We start from the raw sequence: 25,878 nt of genomic DNA on the forward strand, positions 1-25,878 counted from the left end.
CTGACATGTGATTACATTTTCGCGCAATTTGGGTGAATAGATCCTGAGAAATCAGTACCCAGAACAACCACCTCTGGCCCTAATAACGGTGTTGATACAACTGGGCATTGAGTCAAATAGAGCTTGGATGGCGTGTACAAGTATAGCTGCCCATGCAGCTTCATCATGATACCACAGTTCATCAAGAGTAGTGACTGGCGTATTGTGACATGCCAGTTGCTCGGCCAGACGTTTTCAATTGGAGAGAGATCTGGAGAATGTGCTGGCCAGGGCAGCAGCCGAACATTTTCTGTATCCAGAAAGGTCCGTACAGGACCTGCAACAGGCGGTCATGCATTATCCTGTTGAAATGTAGGGTTTTGCAGGGATTGAATGAAGGGTAGATCCACAAGTCATAACACATCTGAAATGTAATGTCCACTGTTCAAAATGCCATCAATGCAAACAAGAGGTGACCCAGACGTGTAACCAATGGCACCCCATACGATCACACCGGGTGATACGCCAGTATAGCGATGACGAATACACGCTTCCAATGTGCATTCACTGCGATGTCACCAAACATGGATGTGACCATCATGATGCTGTAAACAGAACCTGGATTCATCTAAAAAAATGACTTTTTGCAATTCGTGCACCCAGGTTCGTCGTTGAGTACACCATCGCAGGCACTCCTGTCTGTGATGCAGCATCAAGGGTAACCACAACCATGGTCTCAGAGCTGATAGTCCATGCTGCTGCAAACGTTGTCGAACTGTTTGTGCAGATGATTGTCGTCTTGCAAATGTCCCCATCTGTTGACTCAGGGATCGAGATGTGCCTGCACAATCCATTACAGCCATGTGAATAAGATGCCTGTCATCTCGACTGCTAGTGATACAAGGCTGTTGGGATCCAGCAAGGCATTCCGCATTACCCTCCTGAACCCACCGATTCCATATTCTGCTAACAGTCATTGGATCTCAACCAATGCGAGCAGCAGTGCCATGATATGATAAACCGCAATCGCAATAGGCTACAATCCTACCTTTATCAAAGTCAGAAACATGATGGTACACATTTCTCCTCCTTACATGAGGAATCACAACAACATTTCACCGGGCAACACTGGTCAACTGCTGTTTGTGTATGAGAAATCGGTTGGAAACTTTCCTCATGTCAGCACGTTGTAGGTGTCTTCACAGGAGCCAACCTTGTGTGAATGCTCTGAAAAGCTAATCATTTGCATATCACAGCATCTTCTTCCTGTTGGTTAAATTTCGCATCTGTAGCACGTCATCTTTGTGGTGTAGCAATTTTAATGGCCAGTAGTGAAGAACACATGAAATATTACTTCACTTTACTAAGTAAATGAATAGAAGATATACTTAATTTTGTAACCATTCTCTGCCAAAAACTTGCTCAATAATTTACAACTATCATTGACTGTGGAAGCATCACTTGATGCTCTAAATAAAAAACTTTTCTTGAGGTACAATCTTTGACATTAACAACAGTACATGTTCATCTGAACAACTCGTTGGTCCTACACTATGACATTAACTGTTGTAGCTGAGATCACAAACTGGGCTGAGCTGTTGCATGCTTGACACTGTACTGGCCCCAGCTTGAGAGCACTGCTATGCTGGAGAGGGCAGTGTGATCAGGAGCAGTAAATGAAGCACAGAAATAATCCTGTTTGTGCAGAGTTCATTTTAATGTGTAACAGCTTACAACTAATGGCAGACAATGATGCACACACAGAATAAACAGCAAAAGCCAGAGCATCTAAAGAATAATAATAATAATAATAATAATAATAATACAGTGTTCCTTCTTTAAGATAAAATTAACATTGTACCATTAAAAACCTTCCTCAATGTTAATAATCAGTGTTACAAAAACAAATTACCAGCTCTAAGTAAGTCCTAACAAGGCTCTAAAATTTTTAAATTTTATTTTATGTAGTGGCTTTGTCAGAACATCAGATTGTCGGTCATTAGTGCTAATGTGGTTCAACATAACTTTCTTAGAAAAAACTTGCTCGCTCACAGATAAAATTTTCACGTATAGGTGCTTTAGCTTATAATGGTGCTGTGTGTTCTTACAAAGGCTTTTAACTGTGATGTTGTCTTCATAAAGTACAACAGCTCTTTGACTGCCAGGAAGAATGTGATACAAATTACCGAGCCATTGAGTTTTGCTAGTTGCCTATCTTAAGGTTACAAATTCAGATTCTGTTGATGACAGAGACACTGTGGGTTGCTTCTTAGATGCCCATGAAACACTACAACCAAACACTTTGAAAAGATAGCCACTTTTAGACTTTCTGTCTACTCTGTCATCAACCCAGTCAGAGTCCACATAACCAATTATAGGATTAGTACATGTTTCATCCATAACATATAACACACTCTGTTTTACAGTTCCCTTAATGTAACACAAGACACTTTTTGAAGCCTCTTCCACAAATCCAGACTTGCACATGATTGGTACCTGCATAGAACACATATGGCTATGTAAATATCTGATCAGGAACCTAACATAGCATACATCAGTAACCCTATTAATTTTATACACCTTTCCTCAATGTCTTCATTTTCAGGTTTTTCTCTTTTTAATATACTTTGATCAAAATTTTCCACCATGAGGGATGAAACAGGACTACATTCAAACAAATCAAAAACTTTCAACTCTTTTTCAAGGTAGGTACTTTGACAAAATAGTAACAGTGCCCTCCTGTAAATTTTTAACAATATTGATTCTCAAATAGTTTCTAATCATACCCAAACATTTCAGTTTAAAGTTATCACTCAATAACAGCTTTAAATTGTCAGTGTCACTCTGGGAAGTTGAATCTATCAGAAGATCATCAATGTAAGCAAATATATATGCTTTAAGGCTATTTTCTGTCTTTACCACAAGCAATACTCAAAATCACTTCTTACAGATTCTAAGCCATTTATTACTGTGTGTAATTTAATATTCCAATTCCTGGGTGAGTCCTTTAAACCATACAGAGCCTTTCTAAGTTTACAAACTTTATCATTCATTCTACTGCAGTATCCGGTAGGATAAGTCTTCAGCTATCTCTCCATAGATAAATGCACTACAAACATCCAGTTGATAGATGGGAAAGTTATTCTCATTACAAAAAAAAATGAGAAATGGTTTCACTGAACTGTATATCTCTGAATAAGGCATGCTTTGTTGGAAACATTTTGCTACAAGACGAGATTTATAAGAAACAACATTACATTTTTCATCTCTTTTTTGCCTAAAACCTAACTTTTCATCAATAACATCACAATCATTCGGCTTACATACATTATCCGATGTGTTATTTTCTTCTAGGACTTGCAGCTCTCTTGCTGTGGCAACTTTCCAATTTTTATCTTTGCTACAAGACACTGCTTCAGTGTAGATACTGGGGTCTTCATCATTCACTGGAGTCAATAGGCTCAACTCATAATCCTCCACATAATTTGGGTGTTGAATTTTCCTCCTGTGTCTAAGATTGTATGTCTTCTTGTCATCAAAAACCAGAGTTTTCACTATCTTCACTGACTTTTTTTTTCTTCTCCAGGATGTCTTTTATTTTCTTCCACAATCTCAGTCCTCATTTCTTCTTTCTGTTCCTTTGACTCTAAAGCTTTATCTATGTTCTCTTTATCACAACATATAGTATCTGATTCTTTAACATGGCCATCAGTTTGCTTCTCCCTTTCAGATTCTACTGGTGGCAAGAAAATAATGCCTTGATGCATCTCAATTCTCTTTGTGTAAGGTATAAATATTCTGTACCCCTTCACATCATTACCATAACACATAAATAAACCCTCTTGTTTCCGGGATCTAGTATCAGTCTCTTTTTCTTTGGACACAAGGGCAGGCATACGAGTTCCAAATATTTTAAAATCTGCTAAGGGTAATTCTCTGGGATAAAAAGCTTCAAAAGGAGTTTTACCTTTTGCACAACTTGGAACAGATCGATTTAGTCTGTAAGCCACCATGCCAACACCTTCAGTCCAGAAATGTTTGGGCATTCCTGAAATCATTGAACGAGCAACTTAACCATGGTGCACACTTCCCTTTCAGTTCTTCCATTTTGCTGTGGTGTGCACACAATGTTTCTTTGGCGGGTTATGCCATAATTTAATTTTCAGTCCAGTTTCTCTCTCAGTTTTTTCAATAAAATTCGTAATCAAATCTTTAACTTCCTTTTCTGTTTCATAAAGAATACTTTGCAATAATCAGAGCAGTCATCTTTCAACAGCAAAATAATATTTTACTCCTCCAAGCGAATGCATCTCTGTGAGTCCACGGAAGTCTGCATGAACCAGGTCAAGTGGGGCATTAGCTCATGACCAACAGGGAAAGGCAAGCAATGTTGTGTACCTGCCAAACATTCTTCACAAATGACGAAGTTGTCAATGAAGCTCACTCCTTTATGTGTCAAAAACTGTTTCACATGCGTAATGCTCTGATGGCACAATTTTTATGACAGAAACTCAAGATTTCAACACATTTAGACAAATTGACCAGGCCACTATCAATATTGACTGATGAAAGCTCACTAGTGTTGTTAGTGTCAACTGCAGTGTGTGTTTCATCCACACATATCAAAGTAACCATTGACAGTCCTGATTGTGCTCCATTTACTGAAAACAACATATGATACAATTTGTTGACATGTTTGGATAATGCACGAACTTCACCTAAACTGTTCTAGAATTCAGATTGTTCCTTGTTTGATACTAATCACATACCTTTTTCTAATACAGTTCCTACAGAAAACAGATTTATTTCAGTTCAGGCACAAAAAGTGCTCCACTAAGTACTGTTTTGATAAATTTAACTCTCTTTCATGCATACAGCTTCACAGTACCATGCCCAGTCACATCAGAAAGTTTACTGTCACCCACAGTAACTTCCATTGAGCTTTGCATACTGTCCAGTTTCATAAACAGTTCTCTCTTGTTGCACATATGCTCACTAGCACCTGTATCCATAATCCAATCATCTTCTAGGTCAACTACTTGATTCATACACATAAAGGCATTTACGTCTTGAGCTTTTTGCCTTCCTTTGATTTCAACTGCCTGCAATCTGACTTCAGGTGACCTCTTTTCTTACAATAATTGCAGCTGCTCATTTCTCTCTTCACTTTACTTCTCAGTTCTTTGAATAATAGCCCCCATTACTACAAGCATAACAGGTAATTTTTTGCTGCCTGCTTGCACTAGCTAAAGCTACCTCCAGCCGACCGGACTGATTATTTCTTTCTTCCTCAATGAGCTATCTTGAAGTTAACTCATAAATGTTTGCTTCCCAAAGGGGATTGACTTCCATGCTGAATGAAAATGTTTACATCGCTCAGGTAATGACATTAACACTTTTATTATTATCATTTTATCTGAAAGTGGTTCACCTGCTTGCTTCAGGTTCATGTTGATTTCTTCTATTTCCAGCATAACTATAAACACTGAGTCATCACCAAGTTGGAGTGAGAAAAACTTTTGCTGAAGTAGGTGAATACCCACTGCGGACTCTTTTTCATACGCTGTCTTCAGTTTTGTCCACATGCTGGCTGACGCTGTACATGAAAGTAAATGAGTGAATGGTGCCATCTCCATCCACATCACAATAAGTTTCTGCGCTTCTGTGTCCTTTTCCAGCCATGTTTTTACTTCAGCTTCTTTCTCCTGTGGGGGCTTAATAACAATGGCATTGACAATATCTAAAAGGCCTTTCCCTCTGAATATCACTTCAATTTGGAATTTCCATACCACCCAATTGTCCCCTCCAGACAACTATAAATACTGAAACTGATGCATAGATTGTTTGAGTGCACCACCCTAACACTATGCTGGTAACATCAAATTTTGCTGTTATACACGACACCACCAAACAAGTCTCTGCCAATACACTGAAAAACAGATTTATGCATCTGTGCCTATAACCTGTGATCAGGTGCAGTAAATGAAGCATGAAAATAAGCCTGTTTGTGCAGAGTTTATTTTAATGTGTAACAGCTTACAACCAATGGAAGACAACAATACACAGACAAAATAAACAGTAAAAGCTAAAGCATCTAAAGAATGGAAGATAACACAAATCAAAGGAAACAGGTGTTGCTTTTTTAAGATAACATTAACTTTGTACCATTAGCAGGGAGGCATGGTCTTCAGGAGGCATATATTGTTGTGGATTCACAGTGAACTGTTACTAATGTCAGTAGTATCGATTCATGTTGCCAACTTTCATATGGCACTGTGATCTCCGGATGATGCCACACTTACAATGGGACACTGAACTCCAAGGCATTACCCAACACTGCAAATTCACTTGCAAAGTAGATGGTTGTGCTAAATCTTATGCAGACTGCCTCATTAGATACAGATTGGTTGAAGCCACAGTTGGCCATCAACTCCAGATTGGTGCCCTCAGATTACCAGATCCTGGCTGGGAATTAGTGGTACCCTTTGATGGTCATTTGAAATAACACAATCAGCCCAGTGTCTGATGTCATGTTCACTGAGTCATCCACCACAGGCCGTGCTTCCTTCTTGCCCTGGGTGCTTCTGCCACTACACTGCAGAGCTGTCTGCACAGATTATGGTTGGACATACCACATTTTTACCATATGTCACAGTGCCGGAGCATGGACTGCAAGGAGGTCTTCATTGTCTGTACAATGCAGGGTGGGGTCCACAACAAATGTCTGTGTATGCACCTCCATGTTACTGGCTACTGGGCACAGTTTCAACCAGATACTGGTGCTACAGCAATATTGTTGCCTCTGTCCTGGTATGTACAAAGCCTTTGCTTGGTTATGGCCGAGCACCAATTCCAGTTTTAGGCATATGGTATGCCTTTGTCACGTACAGATCAATTACTCAAAATCATGGAGTCAATATGGAACTTACTCAATTGTCTCATGACAAGGGACACTCTTCACCAAGTTACATCAAGTCTCTGGTTATCTTTCATCATTTTAGTCCATAAACCATATGGATCTCTTCGCATTTGTGAGGACTTCAAAGCCACAAAAATGCCCAAGCTGTAACAGATATCTCTCACTATCACAGTCCAAAGCATTATTTTCTCTCCTTGCATATGAGCTTTGCTACCCAAAGATCAACCTTTTGGAATGTACTTCCAGATTCCCATTGATGCAGTGTTTCAAAGTTTTATGGTAATCAATATGCCATTTGGATTATACCAATACTGTGGGGTATCATTTTGTGTCACAAGCAACTGAGCAATATTTCAAAGGTGCAAGGAACAGTTACTGTGGAGCATTACCTAGTGATAAAATTATTTTGAATAAACCAACAAACTGATGAAGAAGAACACTTATCCGGCCTGCAATGAGTTTTTACACTGCTGGCCTAACAGGCCTTCATTGCAACCTTCAAGGTTATTCATTTTTTCAGCCATAAATAAAGTACTTAGGGTGTATTACAGGAAAAGGTGGAGTGAGACCAACAGAAGCAGGTGTACCAGCAGTACAGAAAACACTGGAACTGAGCAATCTGAAAGAACTTCAGTCAATACTTGATAAAATAAATAATTGTTAATGCTTCATTCAAAATGCCACCATGATATCTGCAGCTTTGAACAGATTCTAGAAAGCTACTTTCGAGTGGACTTCTCAAAGTAAGGAGGCATTCTCTGGCCTCTAATAGTGTCTAGTACAAGCACTGTGGTTGCTTGTTGAGTTCCCTCTCATCCTGGTAATGGATACCCAAAGTAGGGAATTGGAACAATATTGTCTCATCGCACAACACAATAGATCTGAACATCCAATTGTGTATGCATTTCAATTCTGTTTTCTACAAAACTACATACATGTTGATAAATAGCCTCTCTCAATCATCTATGGCACACAGAAGAACCACAAGTATCTGTTCAGTAGTAATTTGAGTTGGTCACCAACCACAGTTCACAGTTGGCACTATTTGCACATGATTACTACATCCAGAATCCACTGCCAATTGTGTACAGTGTTGGCCCTTGCTCCTCAGTAAGTACCAATATGAGACAATGTATGTTATAGGTTTATAGATCACTATGCCAATGCAGAACTTTATCCTGGTTACCTTTGGGTCCAAATGAGGTATTTAATGCCTCCTCTCAGATCTGTTGGCAAATAGACAACCAACCCCCAGCATGCCTAACAGATCTTCTGCAGACAGCTGCATAAATAGCAGATGTGACGTCTATAGGCCATCTTGTATCACATATTTGCTGTTATTCATGCAGTGAGTGACCATCATGGTTTCAAGAAACATAGCAGGAAGAAAAAAATAGCTTGACAAAAATTTGCACAGTAGATGGCACTGTAAGCATCAGAATATGTCCACCAATAGATGTGCACCAGCCACCTGTTACTCAGTTTGCATTAAAGATACTCAACATGACTGATCCATGAAGGATCATGTGCTACTGGTAAAGCTCTGTTACAAGAATGGCGACTGTGTGCCAGTAGCCCTACAGAAGTTCTAGACACCCAAGGGTATGAAAAAAAGCATTAGTCTGATGTCTGCTAAGGGGCTGGAGAAGATTGTTACAAAATTGAAAAAGCCAAGTTCTTTTGAAGTGCAATGTGGCAGAGAGAGGAAAGCAGGTGATCCAACATTTGTCAAAGATATGGCCATGGCATTGCAGGAAGGGATGGGCAGTGGTGTACAAATGTGCAGTGCACAGGGAATTGCCCAAACATTGGACATGCCTGAAAGCATCATGTACCTACAAAACATCATGCATTGGTATTCACACGAAACCACCCATATTTAGAAGTTGCTTCCTGCTGACCTGCCAGCAGTACAAATGTTCACTGTGGGATTTCTTGCTATGATGGAAGTGGACTATGAATGGTAACTGAATATTCTGTGGACAAACTAAGCCAATTTCCATCTTCAAGGACATGCTAATACACAGAATTGCAGAGTATGGGCACCGAAAAATCTGAATGTATGCGAACTGGTAACACATAATTCTGCAAAGGTGTCTGTGTGCTGCAGGTTGACAGTATCACTTAATTGAAAATTTTGACTTTCTCAGTGTATCTTGATGATGAAGTCTCCTCAGGTTATCAGTAAAGTCAAAGCACTATTCTGTGTCAGCATTTCAAGAAGTTTCCTTCTTGTCGTTGGTTTGTGGGGCGCTCAACTGCGTGGTTATCAGCGCTCCTTCTTGTCATCTTCAGGAGAAGGGTCGGGTTCTTGTTCTGTCCATTTCTTTATAGCTGCTGGACTGCAGGCTCCTCCGCATCATCTGCGCCAACCACGCCCCTCCAGAAGGGGTGTTATGGACTGTGCCGCATGGGGGGGGGGGGGGGGGGGTGTTGGCCAGTGGTGGTGGGGGCTCCCTGCATGCTAGCAGTGGCAGATGTCGTGTCCTGGTGAGGCCTGTCCATTCCGTCTCATGCCTTGCCAGTTTTGCATCGGAGTAGTCTTGTCATATTTTTGTTATCACTGCATCTCATGCGGTGCTAAGTTGGAAATCACTGTCACATTTGACAAGGTTGTCATGGATCCTTATTTTCACATCTTGTTTAATGATCAAATCCCAGAACCCGCTAACCTGCACAGCAGCTTTGTTCAAAATAAAACATATGGTTTGCCTTGAGACTGTGTTCCGCAACCACAGATTTCTTCATTTGGACTAGGTGAATGTTCTGAGCAGTGCTGCGAAAGATGGTTTCAATGTTAGTCTTTTCTAATATCCTGGAAATCTCTGCCATGGATGGCCCAGCATACCAAAGGAATGTCAAGTGCATTACTTTTGCTCATTGGCCAAAATCAAAAATATGCTGGGCTCAGTGAAGGATAAACTAGGAATACAGATATCTGGAAGTGTCAGTTGCAAGTGTCACAAACAGAACATTGGGCAGATGCAGTGATGTATATCACAGCACTACTCAGAATACATAAGCAGTGTTTGCTTAGGCCAAATGGAGGTATCTGCAGTGGTGCAACACAGTCTCAAGGAATACCATATATCTGATTTCGAACAAACAAAGGTGCTGTGTGGCGTGAACAGGTTCTGAGATTTGGCCTTTAAAGAGGCTGTGGAGATGTGCGTCCATGACAACCTTGTCAATCGGGATAGCGATTTCCATCTTAGCACCACATGGCTTGCAGCAATAACAAAAATATGACAAGAATACTCCAATGCGAAACCAGTGAAGGCAACAGATGGAATTGACAGGCACCATCAGGCTGTGACACCCGCACCCACCAGCATGCAGAGAGCCCCCACAACCACCAGCCACAACTGCCCCCTCTGTGGTCTGCGACAACCCTTCTGGAGGCACCGATTTGCGCACTGCCGATGCAAATGATGCAAAGGAGCCTGCAGTCCAGTGGCTATAAAGAACCAGATAGGACATGAACCAAACACTTCACCTGAAGATGCAAGCAGGAAACTTCTTGATTAGTTGCCACAAAATGACACCTTGACTCAGCAGAGAACCCGAGAAGACTTCATCATCAACATTCACTGAGAAAATCTGAAATTGCATATAGCACACTTCTGCAGAGAGGACATACAGTGCAGCTTCAAGATGCTGCAGAAACTTTGTAACAAGAAGGCAAATCTGCTCAGCAGACTAGCCTTCCTTCAGTGATGTCAGGACAAGGAAGTACTGTTGCAGGTCACTCACCTGCGACATCGCCTCAACATGACAATGACAAAACGCATTTTACAGCTTGCTGGCTGGGTATTGATGCATGAGCACATATGCATCACGAGGTTTGAACTTGACAAAAGTTTGCACTTTACTTGCATGACACTTGGAACTGGCATCCAAAATCTCACCATGCTCATTGGAGTGGGTAGATGGTAACTCATTCACAACCAGTGAACTCTGTAAATGCAAAGCCACCATAAAACAACAAGACAAGTTCCATTGGCTCAAGGTTTTGAAGACCATTATCAATTTAACTGGAAAGGAACTGGACAAGGCAAAAACATCCATGCTGTCAAAAGGATTAAATTTTGCACTGGTTCCAACTACATTACCTAAATGGGAGATCATCAGTAGCATCAAGTAGGCCAACTGCGAGCTTCTCTCTCACACTGCTGAAGAGAGCAGGAGGGAGACTTGCAAATTCGATGGAGTTTGTGAAGATACTTCGAGGGACATGTCTGGACAAAGGTGACATCCTGGTCAGCTTTGATGTCATGTCCCTCTTCATACAGGCACATCTTGAGGACTCCTTGCAATCACTAAGGGGCCACTTTGATGAAGACACCGTGAAACTGTTTTGCCGCACACTCATCGCCACACCACATACTTCCAATGTGGTGGTAAATTCTACCAACAGATAGATAGGTTCTCTCCTGATGCCATGTATTGCAAACCTATACAGGGAACACTTTGAAAAGCCGACCGGAGTGGCCGTGCGGTTCTAGGCGCTACAGTCTGGAACCGCGTGACCACTATGGTCGCAGGTTCGAATCCTGCCGCGGGCATGGATGTGTGTGATGTCCTTAGGTTAGTTAGGTTTAATTAGTTCTAAGTTCTAGGTGACTGATGACCTCAGAAGTTAAGTCGCATACTGCTCAGAGCCATTTGAGCCAACACTTTGAAGAAATGGCTCTCAAAATGGCATGCCTGAAACCAAAGGTGCTCTACTACTACTTGGATGATGGACAACATGTTCGTGATTAGGCCACATGGCAAAGAAAATGTACAAGAATTTCTTATCACTTCAACACCATATAAGGCAATATTAAATTCACCATGGAAGTGGAAGGAAATGGATGTCTGCCTTTCCTCGACATTATGATAAAGAAGAAGACTGACGGCACATTATGTAATTCTGTTTACAGGAAAAAGACACACACAGACCTGTACCATAATGCCAGTAGCTGCTACCACCCAGCACAGCACAAATCTGCTCTCACCACCTTGGTGTGCAAAGCATAAGATATGTGTGACAAAGGAAATCTACCTGCTTAACTGCAGTACTTGAGAAATACTGTTTGCAAGAATGGCTATTGTGAGGTGCAGGTAAGACATGCTTTCCAACTGAACGAGAAGGAGAGGGAAGACATATGGAACCATCCACAGCAAAGTTTGCCAGGATATTAGAAAAGAGCAACATTGAAACTATCTTCCACTCATCAGCCAAAATCAAGAATATGCCGGGCTCAGCGAAGGATGAACTAGGAATACAGACACCTAGAGTCCTAGGAAACAGCTGCAAGTGTGGCAAACAGAACATCAGCCAGATGCAGTGATGTATATCACAGCACTGCTCAGAATATGTAAGGAGTGTTTGCCTAGGTCAAATTGGCTGTGGCAGAACGTGGTCTCAAGGAAAACCATATGTTTCATTTTGAATGAACAAAGATACTGTGTGGGGTGAATGGGTTTTGGGATGCAGTCTTTAAAGAGGCTGTTGAGATACAAGTCCATGACAACCTTGTCAACTGAGATAGCAGTTTCCATCTTAGTATTGCATGGGTTGCAGTGATAACAAAATATGACAAGAATGCTCCGATGTGAAACCAGTGAAGGCAGTGGATGAAATGGACAGGCCCCACCAGGACACAATGCCCGCACCCAGCAGCACTCAGGGAATCCCCAGGACCACTGGCCGTGACTCCTTCCCACCGTGGCCCACAATGCCCCTTCCGGAGGCACATAATTAGTGCTGCTGATGCATTTGAGGCAGTGGTCAAGTGACTATAAAGAACCGGACAGAACACAAACCCAACACTTCACTTGAAGGTAACAAGCGGGAAACTTGTTGAAACATTGCCACAGAATGACACCTTGACTCAGCTGATAACTGGAGAAGACATCATATATGGCATATATGGCAAAGCCATATTTTTTCAAGCAGATGAGTCCCAAAGGTCTTGTTACCTGTACTGTCAAATGTTTTGTGAGTATTGCAAACCAATGTTGTTCCAATCCATCAACAGTGTAATCATTTTTATGCAAGCTGGCAGTCTTCCATATATTGCTCAGCCAGTGGCATAATGCATAATTCAAGTGCTGCTGGAGAGGGATTATGGAAATGCTACAATTATCAGCCATCATTTCCCTGCAGCCCAGTCATCCTGATCACCTGATCTTAATCCATGTGACTTTGTTATAACCTTTAATCACAAATAATTGCGTGGATATTCAAACACACTCACTTAGAAACAATGGCTGGTTACATGATAACAACTCAGTATCTCTTATTCGACTGCCGTGCCGTGACATGCGGCCCGTTCGTAGCTAGGTGGCGCTCCCGCGCTCAGCCGAGTTGCAGAGCGCCTCTATCGCCGTTTGCGCGTACTGTCATGGCGGCACTGTTAAATGTCGTGGCACTGTCACAACACTTTTCCCCCTCCTTGAAAAAAAAAAAACACTCACTTCCTTGGAGACATGGACAGTGCGGAGACATCCATGGCCTCTTGTGAGGCCCCGAGAAGATCCCGCGGAGAGACACGAGAGTATGGTCGAAAATGTCCAGGACGGAAGCTCGTGCATGGATCGTGCCTCCTGGACAAGATGATGGGTGAAAACTCCCGAGCAGCATCCATAGGTGTCGTGGACCTGGGGGTGTGCTCCAGCGAGATGGGTTCCGGAGAAGGCGGCGTCGCGACTGGGGCTGGTTCCGGCATTCTCGGAAACGGTAGCGACGGCAGCTGCCTCAGCATGTACGGTAGATTGGCAGCAGCTACAGGACTGGCTTCTCGGGCTGGTGGAGGCAAAGGAAGGGGCAGTGGCACCGGCGTGGCCACCACTCATGGGTGCATCTAGTCGTAATGGCGAACAACCATGCCGTCGTCCGTACGTATTTCACAAAGCCGGAGGCCGTGAAGACCCTTGATCACCCCTGGAATCCATTTAGGGCAAGATCCATACCCTTGTGCCCACACGTAGACACCCACCGAGTATTTTCCCACACTAGGGGACACAGCACAAGGCCTGACAGGGTGAAGCAGGTGCAGTAGAGTGCGCGGTTGGTGGCCATGCAAGAGTTCAGCAGGGCTGCGATCACCCAGGGGCGTGAAGCGATAAGAACTCAGAAATTGCAGCAGAGCATCATCGGTGGAAAAATCACTAAGGACATTTTTCATCTGGCTTTTGAAAGTGCGGACAAGGCGCTCGACCTTCCCATTCAATTGCGGATGGAAGGGCGGTGCTGTAACATGATGAATCCCTTGTCCAGTACAAAAATCACGGAAGGCCTGCGAAGAGAACTGAGGGCCATTGTCCATGACAATCATGGATGGAAGACCTTCTAGCGCAAAGATTTTGGACAAAGCCAGCGTCGTCACTGCAGTGGTGGGCAACAGACATCGAACAACAAACGGAAACTTCGAGAAGACATCAATCAACAGTAGCCAATAAGTACCGAGGAAGGGGCCAGCAAAGTCAGCGTGCACCCGTTCCCATGGCTGCGCTGGATAAGGCCATGGAGAGGGCATTGTACGAGGTGCAGCCAATTGTTGATCACACTGACCACACGCAGCAACCATGTGGGCCATGTCCGAATCAATACCGGGCCAATAAACGTACCTGCAGGCCAGGGACTTAGTCCAAGAAATACCCCAATGGCCTTCATGCAACAGTTTGAGAACATCTTTGCGAAGAGAGGCTGGCACCACGACCCATGGAGATGCGCCATCCGTGGCCAGAAGAACAACCCCATCATGATCAGACAGACGAAGGCGCAAGGCATGGTAGTTGCGAAGGGGATCCGATGCCCGGACCTGGGTCCTGTCCGGCCAACCCTGTTAAACAAAACCGATCACCTGACGCAGAACCGGGTCCCGCAGCCGACGCAACCTGCGAACCTGTAAGTGGAAAACCCTCAACCGCACAGAGTAGTTCATCACAATCAAAAACCGGGTCGGGGCCCATCGGCAATCGCGACAATGCGTCAGCATTGGCATGCTGGGCCGTGGGGCGATAGTGAATCTCATAGTGAAAACAAGACAAGTATAAGGCCCAACGTTGCAGGCGGTGAGCTGCATTATCCGAAAGCGACGCCAATGGGCTGAACAGAGAGACCAGTGGCTTGTGGTCGGTGATGAGGTGAAACTTAGAACCATACAAAAAAACGCTGAACTTTTTTAGAGCATAAATGATAGCGAGCGCCTCCTTTTTGATTTGAGAGTAACGCCGTTGCGCGTCGTTGAGTGTCTTGGAAGCATGGGCGATGGGTCGTTCCGACCCATCCTCATACCGATGGGCGAGAACAGCCCCTAGGCCATACTGTGACGTGTCAGTCGCCAGAACCAAGTGCTCACCTGGACGGAATGTGGCAAGACAAGGCACCGACTGCAAATGAGCCTTCAGGTGGGCAAAAGCCTGCTCACACTCATCGGACCAACAGAAAGGGACGTTTCTTCGTAACAGCTGATGCAGAGGATGAGCTACCGCCGCCGCAGATGGAATGAATTTGTGATAATAAGCAATCTTGCCTAGAAACGCCTGAAGTTCTTTGACCATAGATGGCCGGGGTAGAGCATTAATGGCCGCAATGTGCTGATGTAGAGGATGTATACCCTCACAGGACAAGTGGAAACCAAGATACACAATGGAGGGTTGGAAGAACTGTGACTTGTCCAGATTGCACCTCAACCCAGCCAAATGCAAAACCCGAAACAGTGAATGCAAATTGCGAAGGTGCTCCTCAGTGGAGGCCCCCGTGACAACAATGTCATCCAGATAGTTTATGCAGCCAGGAACGGAAGCCGTGAGCTGTTCCAAAAACCGCTGAAAAATGGCCGGCGTGCTAGCGACGTCAAATGGTAACCACTGGTACTGATACAACCCACAAGGAGTGTTGATGACGAGAAATTCCTTGGAAGAAGCATCCAACGGCAACTGATGGTGCGCCTCCGATAAGTCAAGTTTGGAAAAGAACTGGCCCCCAGCGAGCTTGGTAAATAACTCCTCATGACGGGGAAAAGGATAAGTGTCAATGAGGCTCTGAGCATTGACAGTGGCTTTAAAATCACCATACAATCGCAGACTCCCATTTGGTTTAGAAACCACTACGATTGGTGATGCCCATTCGCTGGAGGTAACAGGAAGGAGAATCCCTGAAGCTGTTAACCTGTCTATCTCAGCCCTGACAGGTGCATGCCACGCTACCAGAAGAGGGCGTGCCTGGAAAAACTTAGGACGAGCTGTAGGTTTAAGAGTAATGTGGACTTCAAAATCCTTGGCACGACCCAGACCAGCAGAGAACACGGATGAAAATTCAGAACACAATCCATCCAGCTGTTGATACGGAATATCCTCAGATATGAGGTGCACATCATCATCAACGGAGAACCTGAACAACTGGAAAGCATCATAACTGAACAGGTTTTCAGTGCCCGCATGATCCACCACATAAAACGTGAGGGGCCTAACAACAGACTTGTAGGCAGTGGAAGCATCATACTGGCCAATGATAGGAATTTTCTGTTGATTATAAGTTCTCAGATTTCACGTAACTGGAGACAAGGGAGGGGAGCCCAACTCCAAATACGTGCGAGAATTAATGAGAGTTACTGCAGAGCCAGTGTCCACTTGCATGCGAATGTCTTTATCCAGAACACGAACAGTAACAAACAACTTATTTGTTTGAGAAAGCACACAGTTAACATCCATGTCTGATGCCTCGTCCTCGTTGACAGGAACTTTAGGGGACTGACACACAGAAGCAATGTGGCCTTTTTTCCTACATGAATTACACGTGGCCCAACGTTTTGGACACATGGCCCTGTCATGCTGTACGAAACAACGTGGACAAGAAGGAAGTGTGGAACGAACCTGCTTCTGTGGTTGCTGTTGTCGCTGAGAGTGTAGCGGCCCAACGCGACGTTGTTTATGCGAGTGAACTGCCGCCACATCTTCGTTCTCCTGTGAAACAGGCAAATTGTCCATGTAGAAAGTTGACTGTACAGCGCCTACATCACACCATGCGTCTATTTGTGCGCCAGCAGCATGAGACACTTCAAAGGATTGAGCGATGCTTAAAACTTCCCACAACGACAGGTTTGGCAGTTGTAGGGCACGTTGCCGAACTTCTTTACCAGGAGAAAGCCATAGAATAGCATCCCTAACCATTGAATCAGCATAAGACTCATGATGAGTGTCCGTGACAAACTGACATTTCCTACTCAGACCATGTAGTTCCGCCACCCAAGCCCGGTAAGACTGATGGGGCTGTTTACGACACCAGTAGAATGCCACACGGGCGGCAACGACGTGGGTGTTTTTTTGGTAATAGTTAGACAATAAGTCACACATTTCTTGGAAGGACAGAGAGGCAGGTTCCTGCAGAGGGGCTAAATGAGATAGCAGCTGATAGATGCGTGGGGAAATCCAAGATAGAAATAACGACTTACACATAGGAGCATCGACAACGCCGAAAGCCAAGAAGTGTTTCCGCAAATGCTTCTCATAATCCTCCCAGTCTCCAGCGGCCTCGTCTTAAGGAGGGAATGGAGGCGGAGAAGAGGAAGACAGACGATGAGTAAGTGACGTCGACAATGCCTGAATAGCAGTTGTCAACTGTATTTGTTGTTCAATGAGCGCTTGCATAAGCTATTCCATGTCTGCCCCATCACAAACACACAAATCCACAACGCAGTGAAAATATCCGACCTCATCGCCAAAAAGTGTTATAACCTTTAATCACCAATAATTGCATGGATATTCAAACACACTCACTTAGAAACAGTAGCTGGTTACATGATAACAACTCAGTATCTCTTATTCGACTGCCGTGCCGTGACATGCGGCCCGTTCGTAGCTAGGTGGCGCTCCCGCGCTCAGCCGAGTTGCGGACCGCCTCTATCGCCATTTGCGCGTACTGTCGTGGCGGCACTGTTAAATGTCGTGGCACTGTCACAACAGACTTCTGGCTGTGGGATTGTCTGAAAGATGTGCTCAGTGCTCCAATTACAAAATAGCTGAATTGAAGGCACACATTGGGCAACACATTCTGAACTTGACCCCGGAGACACTCCAGTCTGCTGTGGAACATGCTGTTTCTTGATTTCAACTTGTGGCAGGAAATGGTGGACAGCATATTGAACACATCTTGCACCAGACCCATAACATTTAGAAACTGGCGTAATTTTGCTTGTTATGTGGGTTTTGCCCTCAGACAGTTAAAAACTTCTCATGTTACCTGGTATGACCTTGCCATTGAGGATGGGCTTACCTAACTAACAGTGCCATAACTGTTGAATGCAGAACCTGTGCAGTCATGCATGGTGAACAGTATGATTGTTGTAATGTGCAACTCAAACCATAGCCATCATATAGTGGTTCATCTGTAGCCACCCCATTTACATTAATATGCTTACATCATCATCTGTTTGTTGAATTTTCATTAATTTTTTTGGATCCCTAATGTTTCCCCCATGTCAATAATATTGTATTCAGATTTGACAACACTCTGGACAGGGATTCTCAATCTACAGTGTTTTGTAACTGGAACTTTAATTATGGACACCTTTAACATTCTGGTATGGTATAAATCAAGACATCATCGAGATGGTCACATGACGATGGATAAGTGCCACATCCTAGCCAGCACCAGTCACCATTTCCATTCACAACAACCACCGCAGGTTCTCTGAGAGCATCTCCACACAGATTTAGTGGGATCATTTCTACAGTGTATGTGTATGGTAGTGATGGATACGTGTTCACATTTCCTCTGTATGATACAGATGTCCACACCAGCAGAAGCTGCTGCTCAAGTTTTAGCCCATATATCTTCAATATAACAGCTTTTGAAGATCATTGTTTCTGACATTGGACTCCAATTCTCATTCCAAACCTTTTCAAGCGTCTGTACCCTCAAGTCATACAACATTTTCCACCTGTTCCATTGCATTCCCCTTCCAACAGTACATCCGAATGTCTGGTGAGGAGGTTAAAGGCACACATGGCCCATTTCATCCACTAAAGAACTGAAGAATATCATTGGCCATGTTTCTAAGTACTTACTATATTACAAACACTGATGGAAAAAGCCCAGCAGAATTGCTTCATAATAGACAACTGAGGACAGGACTTTAGTTTCTACAGCTGGATGAACATCAGCCATCACCATGAGTCCAGTATGTCTTCAGAGAACAAGATACAGTCCTCATTTGTGGGTATGGAAGTAAACCTTGTTGGTTCCCAGGCACCATCATCAAGGTCCAGGGTACAGCAATGACCACTGTATAAACCCAGACAAGAGTGATTTGGCAATACATCAAGCAGATGTACCTTTGAAGAGTTTCCATGCCTAGAACTCAATGTCATTTCTACCAACAGCGTAAAATCCACCATTACCACCACCATCACCACTCAACCCAATGCCATCCCATCAGCTTCAGAAAAGTGGGACTATTTCATGTGTCCAGGCTTGGAAATGGTGAAAGCTAACACATCAGATCCATCATGAACCCTGACAGAAGATGAATGAACACTAGCACCAGTGGTAACCATAGTGCACAAAATTGCCACCAGCCACACAAATAACAGTACCTCCAGGCACAATGCCACACTGGTCACTTGCAAGACAACAAGTAGTATTTCAGCCTTACCTTGTGTCTTGGGGGGAGGGGGACCTTTTATCTTTTCTATCGGTGGGTGAAGATGTATTGATAGTGAACTCTGTATAGCTCTGTTTTAAGCTGTGGGAACTCCACCAAATAACTGCTGGCCACAGAAGTTGGCTGCCTGGGGAATATGAAAATGCCAAAATAACCAGTCACAGAGTAAGCAGAAATCAATTTCTCTTGAGGCAGCTTCCTGAAACAGATCATCACTAGCTGTGCTGCACGACCACCTTCTCACTGCCTCTGCTACTTAGTTCTGATTACATCATCTCTACACTCTACTGGGTTCTCAGAGTTCATTGTCTCGTCTGGTGTAATGCCAAGGGACTTTGTTGGTAGGGCTCAACAAAAGGTGAAAGACTCTGAAACATTTCCTCATGATATCTATGCTGTCATGGTCTATGTTGTGTGTAACACTCTGAACTTGCTCAAATTACTATGACTGTCACTGATTGCATCCTGTGATAGAAATTGAATGTCTGGAATATCCAGTGTCAGTTTCTTGTACTTCACTTAATTTCTTTTGGACTTTAAATTTTTACTGGACAGGCAGACCTGGTGATTTGAGTTGTATTAATATTTGATATACAATAAATTCTGTAATTATATAAGTGTGTATTCATTTGCTATGCATTACACCAAAATATTTTATAGCTTCTTTTATCACTACAAATCTTTTGTGTTTATTACTTTCACACATTGTTTTGCATATGTCTTTTCTACCATATACACTATGTGATCAAAAGTACCCGTACACCTACAAAAACGTACATTTTTCATATTAGGTGCATTGTGCTGCCACCTACTGCCAGGTACTCCATATCAGTGACCTCAATAGTCATTAGACATCGTGAGAGAGCAGAATGTGGCACTCTGTGGAGCTCACAGACTTCAAACGTGGTCATGTGATTGGGTGTAACTTGTGTCATACGTCTGTACGTGAGATTTCCACACTCCTAAACATCCCTAGGTCCACTGTTTCCAATGTGATAGTGAAATGGAAATGTGAAGGGACATGTACAGCACAAAAGCGTACAGGCCGACCTCGTCTGTTGACTGACAGACACTGCCAACAGTTGAAGACGGCCATAATGTGTAGTAGGCAGACATCTATCCAGACCATCACACAGGAATTCCAAACTACATCAGGATCCACTGCAAATGCCATGATGGATTAGCAGGAGGTGAGAAAACTTGGATTTCATGGTCAAGTGGCTGTTCAAAAACCACACATCAAGCCAGTAAATGCCAAATGACACCTCACTTGGTGTAAGGAGCATAAACATTGAACGATTGAACAGTGGAAAAATGTTGTGTGGAGTGATGAATAACGGTACACAATGTGGCTATCCCATTTCAGGGTGCAGTTATGGCGAATGCCCAGTGAATATCATCTGCCAGCTTGTGTAATGCCAACAGTAAAATTCAGAGGCGGTGGTGTTATGGTGTGATCATGTTTTTCGTGGAGGTGGCTTGCACCCTTTGTTGTTCTGCACGGCTCTATCACAGCACAGGGCTACATTGATGTTTTAAGGACCTTCTTGCTTCCCACTGTTTAAGAGCAATTTGGGGATGGTCATTGCATCTTTCAACATGATTGAGCACCTGTTCATAATGCACAGCCTGTGATGGAGCCGTTACTTGACAGTAGATCCTTGTAATGGACTGGATTGCACAGAGTCCTGACCTGAATCCTATAGAACACCTTTGGGATGTTTTGGAATGCTGACTTCATACCGGGCCTCACCAACTGACATTGATGCCTCTCCTCAGTGCAGCACTCTGTGAAGAATGGGCTGTCATTCCCCAAGAAACCTTCCAGCACCTGACTTAGAGAGCAGAAGCTGTCATCAAGGCTAGGGCTGGGTTAACATCATATTGAATTTGAGCATTACAGATGGAGGTTGCCATGAACTTGTAAGTCATTTTCAGCCAGGTGTCCGGATACTTTTGATCAAATAGTGTATAATATGCTAAAAAGGAGCAGTTTTTCTTAGAATACTTTGAATAGATGTCTTTGTTCTTCAGTCCATTTTCTCTATCATAATTCAGATTATCATACCATACATTGTTGTTGAATAGATCAAGTTGGACAGCAAATCCCCATTTTCGTGGGTCCTACAGTTTCCGAAGTTTGGATACAGAAAGATATGGTACAAATGCTGCTAGTCTGGCAAAACCAATATCCAACACTGATGGAAATCAGGTAAGAGGGCATACTAACTTGTGTATGGTGTTCTTAGTTACTATTTTAAATTTTTATTGTTGTGTGTAACTCATAGAGTATATTAAGGAATTTTTTTACATCACAACAAAAAGCTTGAGTTGTATCCAAAGGGACTGTTTCTCTTTATTGTATTCATAAATAATAACCAACCTCTCTTAGGCTTGACAGCCAACCAGACTTGTTGTATCATGTTATCTCACATACAGTCTTCATCTTCACCAATAGCTCTGACACCAACCTTGTCCAACAGCAGAATCATATTGCATAAACTGTGGTAACTAATTTACTATGCTTAAATGAAATTGTCTTTCTTGTAGTTATTTAAGCACTTCAGAAACAAAACAAACTGTAAGGATTCATCATATTACTCTTGATTAAATTTGGAAATTTGTGGTAAGGTCTATGGGACCAAACTGCTGAGGTCATCAGTTCCTAGGCTTACTCACTACTTAATCTAACTTAACTAACTTACACTAAGAACAACACACACACCCATGTCCAAGGGAGGACTCAAACCTCCGAAGGTGGGAGCCGCCCGAACCATGACAAGGCACCTCAGACCGCATGGCTATCCCGTGCAGCTACTCTTGATTAATTTAAAGATGGAAGGTTCTCACTGAAAGCTGGAGAATGTAATGCAAATTACTTATATTCCAATAACTTCACACCTTCTGAAAGTACTTCTGTGAAGTTGTTCCCACTAATTCTTTAAAATTATTTAATGAAAACTCACCAATATGCATTTTGATACATTGTTCACAAACAAGTTGTAGGTAGGCACAGCTTCTTTTGTGGACTTCAATTGGTGGCCATTAATAATTTACTGTCTATTTGAGAACAGAAGGGAATCTAATAGTGCTAAATTTTGACTGTATGGTAGACGCAGGAGTCTCTGGAATTCGGAAACATCAAGATATATTCATGGTTTTGCTCACTATGTGAGAAGGCAACATTGTCGTGCTGGATCAATATTCCCTGCATGCTATGTGCTTCTCTTTGTGACTTTTGAACAGTTTTGGAAGTCACTTTTTAGCACATGCATGCACTATTCCATGGTATTTTCTGCAAAGACTGTTGGAAAAGGGAGACTTTTCACATGTCAGATGAGTTACAGAGTATGAAGGACAGAAGATGTTACAAACACTTGTGGATTACACTATAAATTAATTACAGAATTGATTTTGTTATTTGTTATTTATAAATAATTATATCAGAAGGCTTCTGAGTAGTGTGTTAGCTGATTAGCAGAAAAGTTGTTAGTGGGGAAAAAAGCTACTGGTTTTCTGTTTGTTTCTGATGATGGACTAATAGTTATGAATATATGTTGATAACTTAGTCAGAAAAAAAACCACTGCTAGATATATTCAAACATGTTCACATACTGGACAGACTTCCCAGCATTTGACATTGATTGGCTGTTGTTTTATGGATGAAACCCACAATGGTGTATTTTCAGCCTATGGTTATCTGTAAAATTTTGCTCTGTCCAGTCTCTCCTATCCTACTCTGACATTACTATCAGACTGTTTTTGTCCGCCCAAGTAAGACAAACCTAACGTCTTTCTTTGTAATGAAATTAAAGGAAAGTTACTTATAGAAATATATTTATTGGCTTTGTGTTAAAATCTCAATATATATCCCCATGGACAGCAAAATATAGATAGATATGCATAATGGAGTAAGTAAAGACGATCCCTCACTGATCTGTGTAGGTGTTGAATGGTTGGTAGGTAGGGTCATAAATCAGATCTAGAATACAAAAGTTCAACTTATGAACTTATAATGTTCTTAGATTTTATATGTTCAGGCTCTTGTGCACAGGGTGAATCCAAACTCAAATGACAAAATTTTGATACTTTCTGAGTATTTTGTTGTATGAGACATATGGTATCCAGTGACTTGTTACAGAGTAATAGCATTTAGTTTGATTTCTTACCCCCCTTAATCTTTATATCTGTATTGGATTCAAAATATATCAACAGTATACACTGTGTGCCTTGTTTGGAAACAAACTTGCTGCATTCACGTACAGTATTAACTGCTGACAACAGTAACGTCTAGTGTACTCTTTGCCCCCAAGCTACCATTCAGCACTACTTTGTTCTGTCTTGGGTTCGTTATTACAGTAGTGTTCATTTTACATTGCAATAAAGAGGAATATGGATAGGTTTATGAAGGGTCAGCAAATATGCACTTTGTGTGAGGAGTTCACTGAATGCAATGGAAGGGTGACACAATGTTGCAATTCTGGACTTGTTCCTGAAACAACAGCGACCACTACACAAAGTATGTGATCCTTCCAAGGCTTGCCATTTTACTCTGTGATTTGTGTTGTTTGTTTTGATAATTGTATATTATAGACATTGTCACTGTTAAGAAGGTATTTTCACAAAGACAAAGGTAATTGGGGTAACAAACTGAATAAACCATAATTAAATTATTACTCTGTAATAAACCATTGGAGACCACATGTTCCTTGTACTAAGATCATCACAAAATAATCCAGAACAACCTCCAAAATGCTGTAATTCTTTAGATTTTCCCAGTCATGTGTTGACATGTTGAATAATTGTCTCTCGTCCCCTTTGTTCGTGTTGTTCTTGCTTGATATTTTGATGGAGTGACTCGCTGTCTTCCTCAGGTGCCCCCTGAGCCTCAGGGAGCACCTGAAGATGGCAGTGAGTCATGTCTTCAAAACATTGAACAATGCCAGAAGATCTGATTATTCAATGTGTCTCCAACATGTTGTCAGTGCAGTTTGTTTTTTCCTCCTTACTTAACACTCAACACCTCCACTATATCATCTCTCCATTGTAAGGCAAGGAAAATTAACCTGTTATCTTATTTTCTTTCCTTCCTTTGCCAACATAAAAGGAGTGTTTGTATTTAATCAGTGATTACAATGCTCATTATATGCACCTTAAGATTCTATGGGCAATTGCAGGGAACTGTTGCAAAATATCAAAAGTTCTAAAATATTCACTACATACAAGTCACTTGGTAGATAGCGTGACATGTATTCATTCTGAAAATTGTTTTGAAATATTCACATTGTTTCAGAGTTTCATTTGATTTTTATATTAAAAATATAAAGAAGAGAGTATATTTTAGTGTAAGTTACACTTAAATATGGTGTAGCCTCATATGCAAAACTGGATATTTTATAATAGTAATATGAAAAGGATGGATTGTTACTCACCATATAGAGGAGACATTGAGTCACAGACAAGCAGAATGAAAAGATTGTTGTACATTTAAGCTTTTCAGCGGAAGTCCTTTTTCCAAAGTAGAAAACACACACACATTCGACAAGCACAGCTCACACACATGACACAACTGTCTATGGCTGCTGTGGCCAGCCAGAGACTCTGTGTGTGTGTGTGTGTGTGTGTGTGTGTGTGTGTGTGTGTGTGTGTGTGGTAGAGAGAGAGAGAGAGAGAGAGAGAGAGAGAGAGAGAGCAAGTGACACCCAATCACCTGACCACGTTCAAAGTCCATGATTTCTGCAGGGTGCCCCACTCAGGTCGCTGATATGTAATACCTGGCAGCAGGTGGCAGTACAATGCACCTAATATGAAAGACGTGTGTTTTTGAAGGTGTCAAGATACTTTTGACCACATAGTGTATGTATGTTTTCCACTTCAGAAGGTCTTTTGTCCAAAAGCTTAAATGTATACATAACAACCTTTTTGTTGTGCTTTTCTCTATCTCATAGTCTCCTCTATAAGGCAATTAGCAGTCTATCATTTTCATAAGATTGTTGTTATTGCATCAGGGACTTTCAAATATTTGAATATTTTATATATATATATTATATATTTGAGATTTTTTGTGTTTTTGTTTATGCTTTCTGTGCAGGTTTTACTGTTTGCTGGAGAGGCCACACATGATCACTACTACTCCACTGTTCATGGGGCAATAGAGACAGGCTGGAGGGAGGCTGACCGAATTCTTAATGAGACCAGGTAGATTTGTGCATTGTATTTCCTTCATTGAATATATCCTCACACCCATTTATTCTCCTACACTTTCCATATTACCTACAAAAATTTTGCCTTTTATTTGAATACACATATTAAAACCAAAAAAGA

At 42.3% G+C, this 25,878-nt stretch overlaps 1 protein-coding gene across 2 annotated transcripts in view; it reads left to right on the forward strand.

The window, feature by feature from the left end:
- LOC126183199 (spermine oxidase) overlaps window positions 1-25,878 on the forward strand; it is a 158,400-nt gene that overhangs the window by 114,350 nt on the left and 18,172 nt on the right. For both annotated transcript variants that reach the window (XM_049924965.1, XM_049924974.1), the window contains exons 8-9: window positions 21,643-21,766; window positions 25,646-25,752. In XM_049924965.1, coding sequence (XP_049780922.1) covers window positions 21,643-21,766; window positions 25,646-25,752 — 231 coding nt within the window. The remainder of the gene's footprint in view (window positions 1-21,642; window positions 21,767-25,645; window positions 25,753-25,878) is intronic.

This window comes from Schistocerca cancellata, chromosome 1, assembly GCF_023864275.1.
Source record: "Schistocerca cancellata isolate TAMUIC-IGC-003103 chromosome 1, iqSchCanc2.1, whole genome shotgun sequence".
Lineage (NCBI taxonomy): Eukaryota > Metazoa > Arthropoda > Insecta > Orthoptera > Acrididae > Schistocerca > Schistocerca cancellata.